General features: G+C 41.9%; 2 protein-coding genes across 5 annotated transcripts in view; one reads left to right on the top strand and one right to left on the bottom strand.

The window, feature by feature from the left end:
- Window positions 1-404: 404 nt before the first annotated feature.
- Window positions 405-12489, top strand: LOC308087708 (uncharacterized protein; the record flags this gene model as incomplete). Its single annotated transcript, XM_080431792.1, has 10 exons — window positions 405-468; window positions 1034-1207; window positions 1509-1673; window positions 2073-3506; window positions 4248-4400; window positions 6092-6214; window positions 6686-6814; window positions 7352-7561; window positions 8851-8982; window positions 9761-12489. 10 exons carry the CDS (start codon window positions 405-407, stop codon window positions 9913-9915), a joined length of 2739 nt encoding a protein of 912 aa, XP_080287918.1. The 3' UTR covers window positions 9916-12489.
- A 97-nt stretch (window positions 12490-12586) lies between these two features.
- phka2 (phosphorylase kinase, alpha 2 (liver)) overlaps window positions 12587-19415 on the bottom strand; it is a 27439-nt gene continuing 20610 nt past the window's right edge. The window contains exons 28-32 of one of the 4 annotated variants that reach the window (XM_080437101.1): window positions 18716-18834; window positions 18301-18324; window positions 16399-16635; window positions 15189-15389; window positions 12587-13768 (exon numbers count right to left, since the gene is read on the bottom strand). In XM_080437101.1, coding sequence (XP_080293227.1) covers window positions 13595-13768; window positions 15189-15389; window positions 16399-16635; window positions 18301-18324; window positions 18716-18834 — 755 coding nt within the window. In that variant the 3' untranslated portion in view covers window positions 12587-13594. Of the gene's footprint in view, window positions 13769-15188; window positions 15390-15666; window positions 15750-16398; window positions 16636-16982; window positions 17233-17838; window positions 18835-19415 lie in introns of those variants that run through there. The other 3 variants (XM_080437100.1, XM_080437102.1, XR_013933721.1) reach the window with 3 other exon arrangements.

The following is a 19415-nucleotide window of genomic DNA, read 5'->3' as shown; positions in this document are numbered from 1 at the left end:
TTAATGCATCGCACAGCACCATGTTTACCAAATACAATCGTCTAGACTACAAACATCTAAACTGGGTAAAAGTAGACACTCATTGTCAGACAGTTTTTTTTCTTTTTTTCCCCAATCAGGGGCTCCTTCCACCGATCCTTTTTCTGATCATCCAGACAAACTCTTCCCTCGCATTCCCCCCTTCATAAACTCTCTTTCACTCCAAATGGTACTTTATTCTGTTTAGGGAACCTGCAGTATACTGCAGCCTCTCCTCTTATCCCCTTACCCCTCCTTTCCCCACCCCACATCCTCTCTTCCCCCCTCTCTCTCTTCCTCTGTAAAACCCCTGAGTGCTATCCCAGGCAGGCCTGTGGATAACATAGCAGTGTGGTGCTGGTCTGTGCACCTCTCTGCTACTCTTCATGGGAGCTCCAACAGGCCTGCTGGCCACCATGGCTGTCACTCTCCTCTGCAGCTGCGCTCCAGGTACAGTAGGTGTTGGGAGTTCATTTCAGTTTAGTAGCGTTGCTAATTGGTAGGGGTGTTGGAAAAAAATTATTCATGTAAGAGTCGTGATTCTTATTATCAACGATTCAAAATCGATTCACAATTTCCCAAAATCGATAAAAATAAATCAAATAAAAGCTGGTTAAGCTGGTTAAAGTTACAGGAGTTTTTACTCTATGGTGTTTGTGATATGAAATGTAAGCTTACCATAATCACAGTAAACATTATCATGTCTTCAGCCATATTCAAGGGCTTTTTTAAAACTAACTCCAGTCACTTTCAGCTCAGCACAGATGAGGTGTGTGTCACTGTCCAGCTGACGCTCGTTGACACTCGTTAATGTTACTTGCATCAAAGCAATTATGTTGTGTTTCTGCATCAACGATTTTTTATCGAGAATTTACCAAGAATCGGAATCGAATCGTGAGATAGCAGACGATTCACAGCCCTACTAATTGGTGCCCTCTGTGTAAGAGATGCAACGGATTTCAGAGCAGCTCCAGACATGATGTGAGGTGTGTTGATGGTAGAACTGGTTCCTCAGTACACGGAGCTGAGCGATGCAGTGGATTCAGACACCTGGAAAACGGACGCACGTTCTTCCGTTACGGAGGACTGCTTGTCATATTCCACTGTGATCCTGGTTACAAGCTCCATGGATACCGCACTAACAGCTGCGTGTCTGGGCACTGGTCTAGGGAACTCCCAGCCTGTGTTGGTGAGTAGGCGTGATTTTTCTACATTTATTGCTCTTATCTTTTCATATTCTTTCCTTGATTATATTCATATACTGTACGACTACGAGGCAAATTCTTTCTGATGATTTTATTCATTATATTCATACGTATAATGACAATTTTAACCACTTTTAACTTTTTGGGCATGTCATCATAGGTGGAAAATGTAGATTGGCTATTTTCCATTTCAAGTTTGAAATAGGGATTAATTGGTTAATAATTATAATAATCTTTAAGACTATTTTCTTACCCGAACAACTGTTTTTTATCCCACTACCAAAGGCTCAGCTTGTCCCAGTCCAGGAGCCCTAGTCCATGGGACCAGCAGTGTGAATGAGGACGTCTCCTGGGCCATGTTCAGCTGTAACAGTGGCTTTAAGCTCCAGGGTCCCTCAAAGTTATACTGCAAGGGTCACGCCTGGAATGGCACCAAGCCTGTCTGCAAAGGTGATCATTCATAACGTCATGATTCTTTCAGAGTCTGACAAAGATTGGAGTTGTGCGCGTGCATGCGCTTTTGTATTTATTTCTAGTTTTTTTACATTTCAGACAACAGTAGATAGAAGTGGATTTGTATGATGTAATGAAGTGTTTCTCAAAGTTGGGTCCAGGGACCCTAATGTTTCAATGAGGGAGTTTCTAATGGACGCTTATACGTCTGTAACTTTGAGAGTGTACAAATGGAACCAAATGGACCTGTAATAGTCCATTTGGTTCCATTTGTACACTCAGAATTATGGGATTCCTTGAAATTAAAAACTTTGAGAACCACTGTACAGTAGTTGATTTGTTCTCATCTCATTCAACTACGTTAACTGAAATGTTAACTGAAATTCCTCCTTCCAGAATCTGACATGATGAGCTCTGCTTCACGTACAGCTCTGCAAAAGCCACACCTGCAGCAGCACCGTAATAACGCCCAGGCTCCCGTGGTGGTTAACCACCAGCAACACTCTCTGTATGACACCCTCCTCAACACTGCCTCCAAGGAAGCCTACCTCAAATTCGGCTCGTCGTCTAACATACCATTGCGAACCCCAAATGGTGAGGGTGGTAAAATGTCCAGCCATGAGCTCCACCTGAAGGAATGGGTTCAATTCCCCAAGGCTGAAATCCCCCTCAAAGAGGCGACCCGTTTACTTCGTCCTGGAGTTCACATCCAGAGAGAAATTGAAACAAAATCTGGTGCAGAAGAGGGATCTGTGAAACCGAGCAGCGTCCTACCAGACAAAGGAACTGTTAGGAACGACTCAGTGGCAGACGCAGACCATTCGCTTAAAGACATGGAGAAAGGAAACAGAGGAACAGAGTCTTTCCCAATGCCTTTGACTCCTGCAACGCAGGTGACCACTGAACCAGAGCCATCTCCTACTGTCTCACCTGCGCCATCGTCAAGGATTCTAACATCAGCTCCGATTGCGGTCACAGGCTGTGCTAGCGAGCGTGCTCCGGCAGCAGACACAGTGGTGTCTGTACAAACCCAAGCTTCCACATCGGTCCTCCTGGTGCTTGGTGGTGACAAAGTGTCCAGCTTGCAAAGCCAGGGTCATGTGTCTCCAACTGCATTAGTGACTGGGTCTCCTGGTAATGAAGATGTCGTGAACTATCTTTTCTTGGATGAGAGGTCCACACAGGCAGGTCCCGTGGTGGATTCAGGACATAATGGACAGGCAGGGTCTGAGGGTCTGAAGCTGCTGTTAGGGACCAGGCCTTTGGATCTCATTCAGAACACAACAGAACCACCGATTAAACATCAGCCTAATAGAATGCAACAAACACAAGGTCCATTCACTGGATCTACGACTCCCTCCACCAGCCACACTGCCTCCATCTCACCACAGACATTCACTTCATCGTCTTCTCTCACCCCATCTCTCTCCTCGGCTTACTCCGCACCAACTGCCCTTCCGTCCACTTCTGCCTTCACTACCGTAGGCCGTACCTCCACCCGGTCCAATGCCAATGTAACCCCACCCTCTCAGACCACCTCTGACCAACGACCCCCCCATCAAATAGAATACCCCAACCTCAGGACCAATGTCACCACCGTCCATCCACTTACACTGTCATTGAGCCGTGGCAGACGACCTGTGTGTCCATACCCGCCTGTACCTGCCCATGGAACCTTCTATTTTAGGAATGTAGTGAACCCAGGCCCCACGGAGTATAAACATTACATCCAGTATGCCTGCTATCCAGGTTACACCCTGGCTAATGGAGACATACACAGCTACTGCCACCGGGGCGGCGCATGGAGTGGGATCACGCCCGTGTGTCTAGGTATAGTTGTGTGGCTGCTTTCTGGACATCCTCTTATAATTTGACCTCAGCAATGTTGGGGTAAAGTTCATTTCAAAATGTAATAGACTGCATAAAAAACATACAATACATACAATCAACAAGACCATAAACACTGTGGTTGTTGTTTGTACAGTAGTCTCGTTTATCATACTTAATGTATGTTTGTGCTTTTAAAACGACAAAAAACAATATATATTCACAACATTACTTTATGTGTGCATTAATACGCTATATTACTTGCATAACTTTTCTGTTACTTTCACAAAACACCCTAAAATGAAGCACAAAAGGACTAAAGGCATAATACTGAATGGAAGAGGGTAGAGGCTACAATAATATTATTGGTGTTAAACTGCTATATTTAGCAGCCTAAATGTAAATGTCAAGCTGAAGCACAAAACTCAGAGTAATTGAGATTGAAGTGTGACGTTTAAACATCAGGGTGGTCATCAGGTCATGTGTTTTGTACCAGTATCATAACTGACTGTATGGTTTGAAGTGTGTTTGAATTTCTGCCATGCATGGCTACTAATGGACCTGGATTCACATGAACTGGGCTACATTTCAAGTTCGTCTTCCTCTTGTAATTTCCCACCTAAATCTAAATATCTCAATGTAGTGAGTAGCAGCTGAAATGCTTGTTCCAAAAACTCACATACCAGATGAATGCACTTACCATTTCATTAACTGTTCATTTGTGTTGCGTCTGTTTGGACTCAGAGCTGACACCATGTTCAGTCAACAATGGGGGCTGTTCACAGGTCTGCTTGCACTCTTGGAACCACAACCAGAGCCACAGTGAGTCTGAGACCAGTACCTGGTGCCACTGCAGACCTGGCTTCACTCTGCTGGAGGACAAGCGTACATGTAGAGGTGAGAATACCACTTTAAGTGTTCATTATACAGACACTTAAGGTGGTCAGTTTTTACACCCTCACAGTTACAATTACACTGAGGATTTTGCTGTGTACTGTAGCTGTGAGGGCTCTTATGACGGTAGCATTCATTCATAGTCATCCTTGGGTCTTCCTAATGACAAAGCACTGTGCATGGAGGCAAGCTACAGCACAACAGCATGTTTGTTTTATGACATTGATGATTCACGGCTCACTGACCAGAGTTATGGTTACATGATCTTCTAAGGAGGCTGGAGTTTAGATATATTATTTTCACAATATATATAATTTAGAACTAAATGTAATGCTAATGATACATTCATTGATTGAGACGCAGTTTAAGTCACTAATATGTAGTTTTATTTGTACAGATTATCTGTCTGCAGTTTGACAAATAACCTTGCCTGTCATACAGGTCTCTCTCCCTAACAATAATGTGCAGTCGTGAGTCGTGACTGATTTATAGACAAACATAACATTCTTTGAGCATTCCTTTCATGACAGCCACTATATTAACCCATCCATTTTGTCTTCAAAACATGCTATAGTATTCTCTCTTCATTAAATCGTGGGTCAATTATCCGCTTTTGTGCGATTGTGTATAGAATTGCCACAATACGAAAAGATTGCAAGTAGCCTCAGTGGTTTTCAAAGTGGGGTCCAGTGACCCTGTGGTCCTTGAGGGGGTTCCAGGGGGTCCCCAGCAAATTGTGTTAGGGTTAACCCTAGCATCAAAATCAGTTTAACCCCTTTAACCCTATATACGTACATCAGTCATTTGAAAATAGCTGATCTATAAGCTCACGACACGTTGTAGAAGCTTGTAGATCTGCTATTTTCAAAAAATCTTGAAAAAAATAGAGGAACTATTTTTTAAACATTATAACAACTCAAATCTTGCATGGGGTCCCTGGCAGGCTGGCACTAAATATTTTCAGATTGGAGGAAATACATGTTAATTTGGGGGTCCTTGACATGAAAATGTTTGCGAAAAACTGGGATAGCAGGCCAGAGCAGTGCAGGTGACACTGGGAAGCTCATGATGAACATCCAGGCTGAGCAGGCCTCCTGTCTCCCCAATGACAAGGTAGAGATGAAAAGATGATTGACAAAACATCTGCTTCGTGGTCAGCTCAGTACAGGCCCCAGCAGCACAAAAACATCTGACAAGTGAACCTCATTCAGGGGGATATAGAGCTAGTCTACTACGTATGTCTGTTACTATTCCCCCGTCACCTCCCTGTACAAATATTTCTGTGGCAGGTGTGTGTGTGACTGTGTGTGTGCGTGTGAGTGTGCACGTGAGCGTGTGCGCGCATACTTGCGTGCACATGTGTTACTGACATACAGGAGATCACACTTTGGGGCACATTTTGGACATCAAACCAGTTGATTGTGGACAAAATTGGTCTTCCCAATTTAATGCAGTTACATAATGTTATGCCCGTATTTGTTATGGTTGGGGTAAAGGGATAGGGAATGAATGCAAGTCAATCCAGTGTCCCAAAGAGTTTGCAAGAGCAAGACCCAACTTGCGCGTGTGTGTGTGTGTGTGTGTGTGTGTGTGTGTGTGTGTGTGTGTGTGTGTGTGTGTGTGTGTGTGTGTGTGTGTGTGTGTGTGTGTGTGTGTGTGTGTGTGTGTGTGTGTGTGTGTGTGTGTGTGTTTAGATTTAGATGAGTGTGTTGAGGGGCAGCACCAGTGTCATCAGAAGTGTGTCAACACGTTTGGCTCTTTCAAGTGCAGCTGTGATGAGGGCTATCAGCTTGCACATGACCACACTTCCTGCACAGGTACAGTGTGTGTTTATCTGACTATCGTGTACAGTATGGGTCTGTGGGGCTGCATTTGTGTTTACATCATTTATTTTCATAGACCACATTCCCATGGTTCCCCTTTGTTATAGGCTACCCCAAGTATAACAAAATGAGCAAAATGACTGCAGTGTGAATACGGTCAATGATTGTTCTTTAACCCATTAAGACCTTGAACGCATCTATGTAACCACTTAACCATTATTTTATACTTTGGCTATTTTTAACATTTTAACTCAAATCTTTGCTTCTGGGGGTCCCTGGCTGGAACAACATATTTTGAGATGGCCAAATACATATCATTTCGGGGGACCTTGACATGAAAAAGATTGAGAACCACTGACATAGAAACATAAGTTTTTCAGAAAACTGTTAGGATTCAGAAGACAATTTTTAGAATCGGCTTCAGGTCTTAATGGATTAAGCTTCTATCATCCTGCTCCTCTCCAGATGTGGATGAATGCCTCCTGCCTGCAGCTGTAACAGGTTGTGTGTTTGGTTGTGTTAACACTCCTGGAAGCTTCCACTGCCAGTGTCCTGCTGGCTACAGCCTGCACACAACAGATGGCCACTGTCAAGGTTAAAAGCAACCCAATAAAGACACATTACTTTTCTCTCGTGTTGATTATTAATGGCTAAAAGAAAAAATAACGGGGGTCAATTTAAAATAATTAAGTATAAGGATATTTCATTTCCACCTGCCTTTGTTCCAGTGCAGAAAGTCTTATTATTTGTACTTATTGATTTAGTAGCAATGCAATAAATAGCACAATGCAGCACAGTCGACACTCACTGTATTATGCATTATTAGAGTAACATCTTTTGTGGGCATACACTTAGATTTTCTGCATTTAAAAATGTAATAGAAAAATATTTATGGTAACCACCTGACATCCCTATTATGGGTCAATTTTCAGAATGTGTCACAACGTATCAGAATCTGTGGGGGGAAAAAAAAAAGTGAAAATAGCTGAAGCTCACACTGTGTCGCAATGTGATGCTTTGTGAGCTTGTAGATCAGCTATTTTCGCTATTTGTCGTACAATGAAATATTGTAGGGCTTAAGTGGTTAATGATACATCCCCCTGTGTTCTTCTTTACAAATGGACCCTACAGATTTAGATGAATGTGCTGTCAAGGAGGGAGCAGGTCCCTGTGAGGAGCTCTGCCACAACTCACCAGGATCCTACAGCTGTTCCTGTTCCTATGGCTACACCCTGGTTGGAGACGGACACGGCTGCGTTCCTCAGTGTTCTCCTGGGTACAGGAAACAAGCCCTCACATCAAGGCTTGACAATTCAACCACACACCGAGAGGAGTGTGTAGGTGGGTGAGATTTTATGCAGTGTTGATTTTGACGGCAAATTTTGATTTAGTTTTAGTCACAGTCTTTTGAATAAAACTCCATTTAGTTTTTGTCATATTTTTGTCAACTGAAAAGTTTCAGTTTTTGTCTAGTTTTAGTCAAAATTTCATAACATTTTAGTCGACTAAATCTACAATTGATTTAGTCGTAAATCAATGTATTTTGGCGGGCCTTAATGGCCCGTAATGGCTGATGGCTTTACACTTGATTGCATGCTGAAAATAGCCGATCTACAAGCTCACAACGCGTCGCGCTGCGACGCGTTGTGAGCTTGTAGATCTGCTATTTTCAGAGCGCAACACCCGAGCGCAACCAAACATAAAATTACTTGTCTTTTAGTTCTACTGGATCTCTTCTCCACTCGTCCCTCACTAACATTTTAGTTTAGTTTTTATTTGTTGATGAAATTGTCAATATGTTTAGTCTCATCGTAGCTTAGTTTATTTCGTTTTGTTCAGTGAAAAAAGGTAGTCGACCAACATTTTTCGTCGTAGTTTTAGTCGACGAAATCAACACTGATTTTTTGGGGGTTATTTATTACAAAAATAATTACAGTATTGAAATAAAACAAATGTACCTGGGGATGCAAAACCTGCCTGCGCCAACCGTCTCTTGTAATACATCTCTTGATTGTGTGTGACGTTGGACCTTTTGACCCAAATCTCAAATCTGTTGGGAAGCCTGATAATTCCCACCACGTTTCAAGAATCAGCCCGTCTGCTCATTTCACCTTGACCTTTTTTACCCAAAAGTTAATCATCTCTGACATTCCCTCCAGGTTTCATGAAAGTCTGTTCATCCATTCTGAAGTTATCGTGCTATCACGCACGCACACACACACACACACACACACACACACACACACACACACACACACACACACACACACACACACACACACACACACACACACACACACACACACACACACACACACACACACACACACACACACACACACACACACACACACACACACAAACATTATGTTTTGTTATCCTGCAAGAAAAAAAAGAGGAGAAAAAAAAGTATTATGAAGATCCCTGTTTGACAACTTTTTGTGTTTTGAGTGGGGGGTGAGATACTTTCGCAAAGCCAGCCCAAAAGTTTAACCTTGCAATGAAAATGTAACTTGCAACATTCATAGGCAGGCTTTGCGAGGCTACATAAGTGTGAGGTAACAGGATAAGTGAAAAGCCTCACATTGAGATGCTGGATGTATGTATGCTGATTCTTTGTATCAACACAGATATAGACGAGTGCCAAGAGGTGGAGCTACAGGTCAATAAGTGTGAGTGGCAGTGTGTCAACCTACCTGGTTCTCATCGCTGCATTTGTCCTAAAGGATACAGCCTCCAGGCAGATGGAGCTCACTGCAAGGGTCAGTAGATGCACACTAGGGGCCCTATCTTCCGCTCAATTATCTGATCAATTTTATTGATCCATTGCGCAGAAAATAAAGAACGGATTACAATAATTTAACATTCTCTATAATCAGTAACATGTGGGTTATACTGTACTTATGCGTTTCAAACATGTTTTTATTCTAAGGCAATGAAAGGCTAGACCTTATTATCCAAACGTCGGGATGTGTCCAACATTGCGTATGGTCCTCGGTGCGGTTGCAGAGTTATTGAACACGGCGGGTGAATTAAGTGATTGTGATTGTACAATTTTACTGTAATCCATAAATGTGTGACAGTTAATTCCTTTTCTCAATAAGTTGTGTTTTGGGATAAGGCTAAATATCGATAATCAATACTTTAATAAATGTAATCGAGCCATAAAATAAAATAAAAATTGAAAATTGTCGATTCTACAAGCTCACAATGCGACACATTGTGAGCTTGTAGATCTGCTATTTTCAATATTTGTGCACAACCCCCTTATGCGACAAAGTATTAAATAAAGCCGAAGTGGTTAATTGATTTGTTGATATATATACAGAATACTAAACTAAATATATTAAAAACGCACTTCTCGATTACTCAGTTAATAAAAAAGTTATCGCTAAGAAAATGATCGATAGCTGCTGCCCCAACGCACACGTACGCTTCCATAAAAACATACTCTGTTCTTCCATACAGCTTTTTGTGTGTCTGTCTTTCCATGTTATGCCTCACCCTGTCTTTAAAAGTCATTCTTTTCCACTCTTCCAGATATAAATGAGTGTAATCGGAAGAATGGCGGCTGCTCCCATCTGTGTTTAAACTATAGAGGGGGATATAAATGTGCCTGCCCCGCATCCCATCGCCTTTCACCCTACAGCAGGAAGAAATGTCTGCCCAGGAAAACAGAGGACACTGCTGGCTAAAGCCCCGTCCGGCGACAGAGCATAAATTAGGCTTAAGAGAGAAGCCCTCCTTGGGCCTGATCCAGACAGACTTCCTACAAGATATGCTGACTTTGTGCCTTTGGGGAAAAGCAAGAAAAACTGAAATAAGTAGAATATCACTGCTGTTCTCTAAGCCCCTCTTATTGTAGTTCCACATGTTTACATCATGGAGATGCAAGGTTTTCACTGAACAGTAGTACTGTGTTTTGATATTTTTACAATGACAGAAATGTCACCTAATTCTTGAGGATAATTAGCACTTAATTAAAGGTATCGCATTTCAAAACAAGATATTTGGTTAGATCTTTTTATTATTCTTTGACTATAACAAGCATTTTTATAGTATGTAAATACATAATAGTGTAATATGGAGGTGTATGATAATTGCATTGTAATGTTAATAGAACCAGTCTGTAAAATGCATTATACCAAATACTATTGACATTCTTCAGTTAATCTTAAAATTGTTATATATGTTAACATTTGACAGTTTTATAGATTTCCATGAAAACATTTCCATCCCTAACAATAAAATAACAAATCTGTCATCAATCGACACACTTTTGCATTTTCTCCTGCCTATTTTTCTTCAAAGACTCATCACTGAGCAACAGCCATTTTGTTTCCCCTCTCTGCGTACTTCTCAAGTTATTCCTTTAACAGAATACAGTATGACGATGGCTGGAATAAAGCTTTCTTTTCAACATGAAATGCATCTATCTTACACCAGTGGTTCTCAAACTTTTTCGTGACAAAGACCCCCAAATGTATTTGTCCACAAACCCCTATCTGAAAATGTTTTGTGCCAGCAGGGACCCCCAGGCACAAAAATAGCAGATGTACAAGCTCGCATTAGTGCCGCGCTGCAAGCTTGTATATCTGCTATTTTTTAATAGCCAATGTTTAAAGGGGCCACACCATGAATTTCATTTTTTTTTGGGGGGGGGGGTATTTTTTGGGCTCCCCAGTGTCTCTTGTACCCCAAAAAATATTTTTTTTTAACATTCAGTCATTCATTCTCATTTCAGAGATTTTCAGAATGGGCGTGTCTGAACAGGCCATTTCAGAATGGCAATGCAAGTGACATCACTTGCATTGCCATTGCATTGATGCTGGCCAGACAGAATTGCTCAGTAGCCCCCCCCTGCCCAAGAGGACGTTTTGGTATTGCAGCTGAAAGTGCTGTATAAGCCAGAGACAATTGACTTGGGATGAGTATATCTGAGTGATGATTTAGGCTCAAACCTTTTGAAAAAGGTTTGAGGGACATACACCATATGATATTAAATATCAAATATATTTTTTTAATTCATGGTGTAGATCCTTTAAAATATGGATAAAGGGGTTCAAATGATTGTGATGCTGTATTAACACATTTTGCTAGGGACCCCCTGGAACCCCCTCAAGGACCCCACTTTGAGAACCACTGTCTTACACCGTACCAGAAATACCATTCAGAATAATTCCATAATATCATTCAAATAAACATTACAATTACTGTATACCATGCTTACACATATAGCAACCCTAGTACACACTGGTCTCATAAAACTGATTTTAAGAGGTTATGTGAACTTTTATATTAGCGATCAATAATGGCACCAGTAACGACAAACCAGACAACTTGATTGTCTTCCAGGCACATGATAATAAGCAATGGACACAGATTCAGTTGTGACGGGAGTTCAGGCACAAGTAGTAGTTAAATCAGTAGTACAACCTCAGTGTATTCCAGGGATACCTCACTTTCACTTTCCATACCATGAATGACACACACAACACATAAACATAGATAGACCATAGATATTATAGCCCTCCTATTGGTAATCACAGAAACAAGGATTCTCTTTATAAATTAGATAAATTAAATAGTTCATTACAACACAATAGATGTGTTATCACACAGAAATAATTATAAATGGCATATCCATCCAACAGTGTATATAGTATAGGCGACATTATCACACAGTACAACACCAATAGTCAGTACCTGTTATCAGCATACATATAGCTTGGTAAGTGTTCATGCTGGTGCTGTTTATGAAGTTGTGATCAACGCAGGTTCAGGAGTGGAGAACACCCTCTACTTATCACAGACTGCAGTCATCACTGTATCTACTACACTTGCCTCCACTTCTAACACCTAATCCGCCTTGCAATCACCACTAGGGGTGCAGGCAGTTAATCGAACTAATCAATTTAATAAATTCTGCAATTTTGGGCATGTCATTAAATGTGAAATGCTTTAAAAAACAAATACAAAATAAAAGTTAAAAGAGTCAATCTACAAGCTCACAACGCGTCTTGTAACTATTTTTGCACATACTGTTGAGCGATGAAGTATAATACTTAAGTGCTTAATTGAGTTGCTGATATATATTTTTAAAAATATAAATATATTTTAAAAACCCACGCTTCCTGGTTATTTGATTAATCAAAAAAAGTAATCGATAGCATAATTGCTTACAAAGGTATTGAGAGTTGCAGCCCTTATCACCACCGTATGACTACTGTACACCTGTGATTGCTTGACTTGCCTGTTTGTTCTGCTTCACGTCCTCCTCCACCCCAACCGCCTCCTTTCTCCTCCACCCCAACCGCCTCCTTTCTCCTCCACCCCAACCAACCGCCTCCTTTCTCCTCCACCCCAACTGCCTCCTCTCTATTTCTCTAGGAACCCATAGGGGGCAGTGATGGAGCAGTGACCATGACGGCTCCCAGAGCAGACTCAGAACAATGATGGCCGTCAGCTCCTGAGACTAGTACGCCTCCACTCTGAGTCTCTGTCTCGCCCTACCTTGGGTTCCTCATCCCAATTCACACTCATCTCATTTCATTCTCATAAATCAGTTGAGTAGAGGAGTGGTCTCTCACTCGTGAACTACATGATATTGTCGCTGTCAGGTGGGAACCTTGTATGTCCAAAAAGTGTTACTTTTCAGGAAATGGAAAAAGAACCTGTGTTACTGTTCTAATAGATCCAATGTAGTTATTTTAGTCACAAGCTCTTGTTAATACTTTTCATTGGTTCAAAATGTATACTGTAAAACCCACAGACAGATTTTCTAAATCTATAATGCGTTGCATTGTGAGCTTACACTTACATACAGTGTTGTGAGCTTATAAAAAAAGTTTAATTATAGAGATACAAGGTTTCTGCCTGACAGCAAAGATATGCAACATTAGTTATTGGTTGTAAACAGAACACATTTAAATGCTATATTGAAAACAATAAATAGGTTTACAGACCTGAGTTACAAATACAATGAAACAAAAATAAAAAAACAAAATAGTGGTTTTAAAATTACTTGCTAAAAACGAGCCGTGTTATTTAATAATACCAAAGCAATGCTGTCTTTTTTTTAATATCAAATGCTCATTGAGACACTCAGGAGCTGTATGAGGTTATGATAAGAGCTGCCTTTTGGTCAGCACATCCTTGAGTCAAACACTACACAGTTACGGTTAAGAGCAGTGATACCTGTGAGTTAAAAGCCTGATTTATAATGTACTTAGTTGCGTGCCAGTGTCATGCACCAAAATTAGCTGATCTGTAAGCTCACTTTGCATTGTGATGTAACACGGTGTGAGCTTGTAGATCTTCTATTTTTGGCGGGTGACACCGGCGTGCAACTAGGTATAAATGAAGCATTACCCTTCACTGCATCAGGCAGCTGGAACTTGGTAGGAAGTCTTGTACATAGGTGACAGCAGCCTTGGACAAGTAAGTCATGGTGCCGTAGCTGCCACTAGGAGCACTGTCGTAGAAGAAGCTGCAGATGCCAGTGGCTGGGTCCTTCTCCAGGAAATACTCATTGGCACAGAGAGATATCTAGGGATGGGGATGTCAAAGGAGGTCACAGATGTATCCAGATCAAAACAAGACAGTGTGTAGTAATGGTGACGGTGAAGGCCTGTCCAATCTTTAGCTACTGTATACAGTGAGTAGATAGTAAGTTCCAGTGTGTGCAGTTTGTGAATGAAGTCACAAAAGTCACAATGCGGTGTTCAGTGGAAAAGCTTGACTATACTGCAAGACACACGGCCGGAAGCGGAAGGCCTACAAATCCACGCCCACTTTTGACACTCAGGGTCCGTTAGAACGATGAACTGCAGCTCTCAATGCAATCTCTATGAGAGGCATTGTAAAATACCGTCATTTCACTGGTTAACTACTGAGGCTGTAGCGATTTTTTTTGTGTTCTAATAATCTGTCCCATTTGTTTAATTTGTCCTTTTTAATGTCCCATATCTTTCATCTCGATATACTACCCACAATATACTATAATATACTCCATCAGTATGTCAAAACCGCTAGCATCAGAGATCCAGAGTTTAAGTGGTCGCATGGTATATACGTCACGGACGCATCCCTTGAGGTTTTCAATACCCAGAAAACTGGCGAAAGTGGCCGTTTTCAATAGGTTTTGGTCATTATCTCTGGAACAGAAGGTCCAATCTGCTCAGTTCAAAGCTTGTTGGATGCGTGACTTTGAGGACATTAAGCACGCAATGACACATTTTCGGGTTATTTTTTGTTTTTAGGGGAGGCGAGATCTTAGTTGGGCAGGCGACCGCCTCTCCTGCCTCTACAGTGGGTACGCCACTGGTCGGCGCTCGGCGCTCGTAAAGACAGTGATGTCACTGAAATGCCTGTCTGCTGTCTACCCTCTGCTGTGTTAGCATTATGGGTAACTCGTTAAAGTGGCAAATTAAATGTGAAACACATCAACTATTAAGAAAACAAGAAGATATGTTGACAAAGACACTCCATACATTTGGAAACATATTTTTATTTAAATCAATATCGTCTTCAGTTAATGCAGGATAATTTTAAAAGTAGGCTAACTTTCATATCCTCTCATAGGGAATGCATTGGCAGCTGCAGTTCATCGTTCTAACGGACCTCGAGTAGCGGCGCTGTCTCAAAAGTGGGCGTGAAATTTGTAGTCCCCGTGTGTCTCTATACTGCATAGGCATCATCCTGATGGCTGCTTGTAGGCCTATCGACTACTGTGGCGATATTCTACTGGCGAAATGGAAATAGCGATCTTTAAAAATACTTGATCTATAAGTACAAAAGTGAATTATAAATAAATACTAGAACAATGTTGGTGTACTATTATGTATCTGCAGAGTACCAACTTTTGGTGTTGAATGCTTTTGTGGAAAATCCAATAAACAAAGTAAAGAAAAACAAAAAGAACAATGTTGGTGTAAAGCTGTAAAGCTTTTACAGTATGACGTCATACCTGGTCATTGAGGAAGAGGTCGTTGGCCATGTGCAGGATGCGGTCCACATGGATGATCCCACCGATGCTGTCCACGTCCACATCGGCCACCAGGCCCAGAACCATCACCGTCTCCACCAGGAGCTGCCGGTACTCTGGCTGAGGCACGTGGTTCAGAACAGACTCCACATGCACGGCAAATTTGATCTCTCCCTCTGTCATCTGTGGTACACAGGGTACCAACGCACGTACACAGGCATTCACACAAGGGTTAGATCGTTGAGGAAATCTAAATCCAACATTCAACTCTTTATTTCTACATCAGCGGTTCTCAAATCGGGTCTGGGGACCCCCAGAGGCCCTTTGGAGGGTTCCATGAGTCCCCAGGTAAATGTGGTAATATAGCATCGATATCAGTTTAACCATTAACCCTATTTTATACTTAAGGAGAGATCCGGACATTTTAAGTGTTATCTTTGATGTGTCGCTAATCACTCACCATCATTGAAATGGACGTTGAGTTATTCCAGAGAGTCCCGTGTCCTGCAGTCTGTCGACCCCCTCCGTTGGCATAATGGGAGCCTGTGTAAGAGTGAAATTTGTCTATTATAACCGATGCAAAGTTAGTATTTTCTCTACTACTGCTCATTGTGGAGTCTCATGATACTCAAACATGCACTGAAAGTCGCGCACGAGTTATCGTTCGTGCAGAACTAGACGACGCTGGTTGCTTACTTCTTCCACAGAACCTGGCGTCTTTGGAAGAAGTAAGCAACCAGCATCATCTCGTTCTAGATGAACGATAGCTCTTTTGCGACATTCAGTGCACGTTTGAGTATCATGAGACTCCACAATGAGCAGTAGTAGAGAACATACTAACTTTGCCAACGGAGGGGGTCGACAGACTGCAGGACACGGGACTCTCTGAAATAACTCAACGTCCCTTTCAATGATGGTGAGTGATTAGCGACACATCAAAGATAACACTTAAAATGGGCGGATCTCTCCTTTAAGCTATTCGAAATCTACAAGCTCACAGCGCATCACAATGCAGCGTGTTGTGAGCTTGTAGATCAGCTATTTTTAACACAGATCTTCTCTTATGGGGGCCCGTGGCACAAACTCTTTTCAGATGGGGGTCTGCGGCCAAATACATATCAATTTGGGAGTCCTTCACTTGAAAACGTTTGAGAACCGACTCTAAGATCTCAGCAACAGCAGAAAACCTGACCTCTCTGGTGGTAGAGGAGGGCAACACATATCCATCGATGGACAGGCCATGGCACTTCTGAAGGATCTTCCAGACCTTCTGATAGAAACCCATTGGCACTCTGTTGATAGCACCGTCCAGCCTCCGTCTCCTCAGCCACTGGCCCTGCCGCTCTTCCCATTGAAGCTGGCCGTCACCCGGACCGGTGCCTACTGGGGACAGCATCCCACTAGGGGTGGAGCAGGGGCTGCTACAACGCTGTGTGGACCGAGGACGATCCGAGATTACACCCATGTTAATAATCTCTTTATTGCTCACTGACTACATAACAAAGAGACTTAAACTATCGTCAGGTTGTACAGTAAGAGTTCAAACATACAGTTATCATGCTCCAGGGTGCAAAGCAGTGCAAGTTAGATGAGCAGACTAATTAGTTTAGCGAGTGACACTGGCAGATTGGGTGAATATAAATTATAATATGATGAAGGTACGAATGGCACATCCTAAGACATTATACTAGGTTACTATAATCAAAGTAGAGCAAGTAAATTAGGCTTAGCAAGCCTAAACTAATAGAAAGCAAATAATAGGCTGAAATGGTTTACCGTAGACCGAGGTGAAGTGAAATTACTACAGAGGGAAGCGCCACCGCTAACAATCTACAGATAGACAGAGATGACAGAAGCTGACAGGAACATCAAATAAACTGATTGTCCAACATGCCTACTCACAGGAAAACAAAACAAAAACAATTCAATAAACCAACGCAATTTCATGCTGAAATAATGAAGAATGACTTTAGATGATGCAGATATCTGAAAGCAGGATAAACAGCGCAAGTTTTGGATTAACTCTCTCAGTGCCACGCCCCGAGATATCCCGAGTTTTTCCCGAGTACCCTCAGTGCCAGCACGAGAAATCCTGAGTTTTTACTTTTGACTGTGGTCGCGCTATACTGTTTATTTTTCATGATCACTTTCGCTTCCTGACTCCTTCAGACTCATTGGGTTCCGGTTTCATGACGCAGATTCCGTTTCCGGTCCTCATTTTTTTCCCGCGATCATTTTCGGCCAGAATAGGGAAAGTCACGGTTTTTCACACGGTATAAAAAACAAACGGAGAGGTCCACGTCTACTCTCTTTGGTCTGGGTGACGATCAGTCATCGTAGTCGTGTATCACATCGTAATTTAGCCCGATCAACGATTGTCAAAGATGTCAACATCCGGTTATGACCGGATATGACGTGAGCCTGTTTGGGAGGGGGCGAGTGAGCCAGCGAGATCATCAATGTGTTGATTTGTTGCTCTCTACTGGTAGAACTGTATTATGGGTTTAAAAACCCAATCAGATCATTTATTTGAATGAAAAATTACAAAATTACAAAATAAAAAAAAACGCAAATTGCTGGCACTGGGGGAGTACTTTATGAAAATACTCTTGGCAGTGAAAGAGTTAAGTACCGTTTTTAGTTCGTAATATGACAATATCATTTGTCACTGTGGTTCTGAATCTTTGAATATGAAAGTGACATTCTCAGGAGAGAATTATTTTCAAGTGAGGCGCTTGCAACTGGGCACTGAGGGATTTTCTCCTTTTGTAACAGGAAGGCTGAGGAACCATTATCGGGTTTATTGGCTAAACGGAATTTGACTCCAGTTCACTGACTCACTGTACTTACATTCAACAATCAGCAGTCAATGACAGCAATGACTAACAACAGCAAGAGTAGATGTGTGCCTACGGTAAACAGTGCTATCATATAAAGTGAGTGTGTGAAGTGGGATTAATGTGGGCCCTGCAGGGCCCTGGTGCAAGTCAACTGATAAGAGGCAGCATGTGGTGAATGACTGAGGTTCATTCGCTGCTTTTTGGGTTAGAGATGAAACAGCCGCATGCCTAGAGACAAGTCAAACTCAACCCACGCTTATCGGCCGCGAGTCATCCAACTGAAATGGGAACCAAGGAGACAGCGTTATTCAGCGAGGGAAAGAAGAGATAAAAATACGCCACTGTGACACAACCAGTGGTGGACAGTAACTACCGGTAAGTACCTTTACTTGAGTACTGCTCTAAGGACATTTAAAAGCATGTACTTTTGAATATTTGAGTATTTTATACAAGCAAGTACTCAGCACTTTAACTCAAGTACAAATTTGACAGAGCAACTTTCACATGCAGTTGAGTAATATTTGACCGGGAGTATCTATACTTTGACTCAAGCACTGGAGTTGAGTACTTTGTCCATCACTGGCCACAACATACTGTACAGGTACAGCTTCAAATAATCTCTTTTTGATTATCTATCTGTTTCATGTCGTATCCTTGATGCTTGCTTACCTGTTTGATGTCACTTTTGAGCTTACGTATGCCGCTGCGTTCTGTCTTGGTGGCTCCAGTGTGACCCAGTTCATGGATAGAGATGGCAGGACTGGTGGCAGTTGAATAGATAGGGCGCACTGAAACATATTGACCGATTTATACTTTGTTCAACCCATTAAGACCTGAGGCCGATTCTACAAATGCCTTCTAAATCAGTAGATTTTTTCAAAAATAGCAGATATACAAGCTCACAGCGTGTCACTTCGTGCCGCGTTGCGAGCTAGTACATCTGCTACTCTTGAATAGCCAACGCAAAAAATAAATCTAAAATTTCCCGGTTTTAATGGTTTAATGCTGGTGTCAAAATAGCAGATGGACAAGCTCACAATGCGTCACATTGTGACACTTTGTTCTACCGACTGAGTTACCCGGACTTAAAGAAATCATTCAATACTAAATCAATTCTAAATCATTTACAAACGATTAAGCTTAGGTATTACATTCGTGATGGGTATATTTTGGTATATGGCTATAAATGGTTGTGTTAGGCATTAAGTGAGAGTTGGCTATGCTTGGGTATAAAGTTTGGTGTGGTTAAGGTCAGGGTCCACATCTAGTAAGGTGCTTAGCAACTGAGACTGCATGACCTCCAACTCGCAGATTCAGAGACTTGTAGAAACTTGAACCGTGAACCAGTTCTCCTAGTAGTGAGCAGAAA

This window comes from Gymnoscopelus braueri, assembly GCF_963280865.1.
Source record: "Gymnoscopelus braueri genome assembly, chromosome: 1".
Lineage (NCBI taxonomy): Eukaryota > Metazoa > Chordata > Actinopteri > Myctophiformes > Myctophidae > Gymnoscopelus > Gymnoscopelus braueri.
The sequence above is the reverse complement of the archived record's forward strand: the minus strand, read 5'-3'. Positions and strand labels throughout refer to the sequence as shown.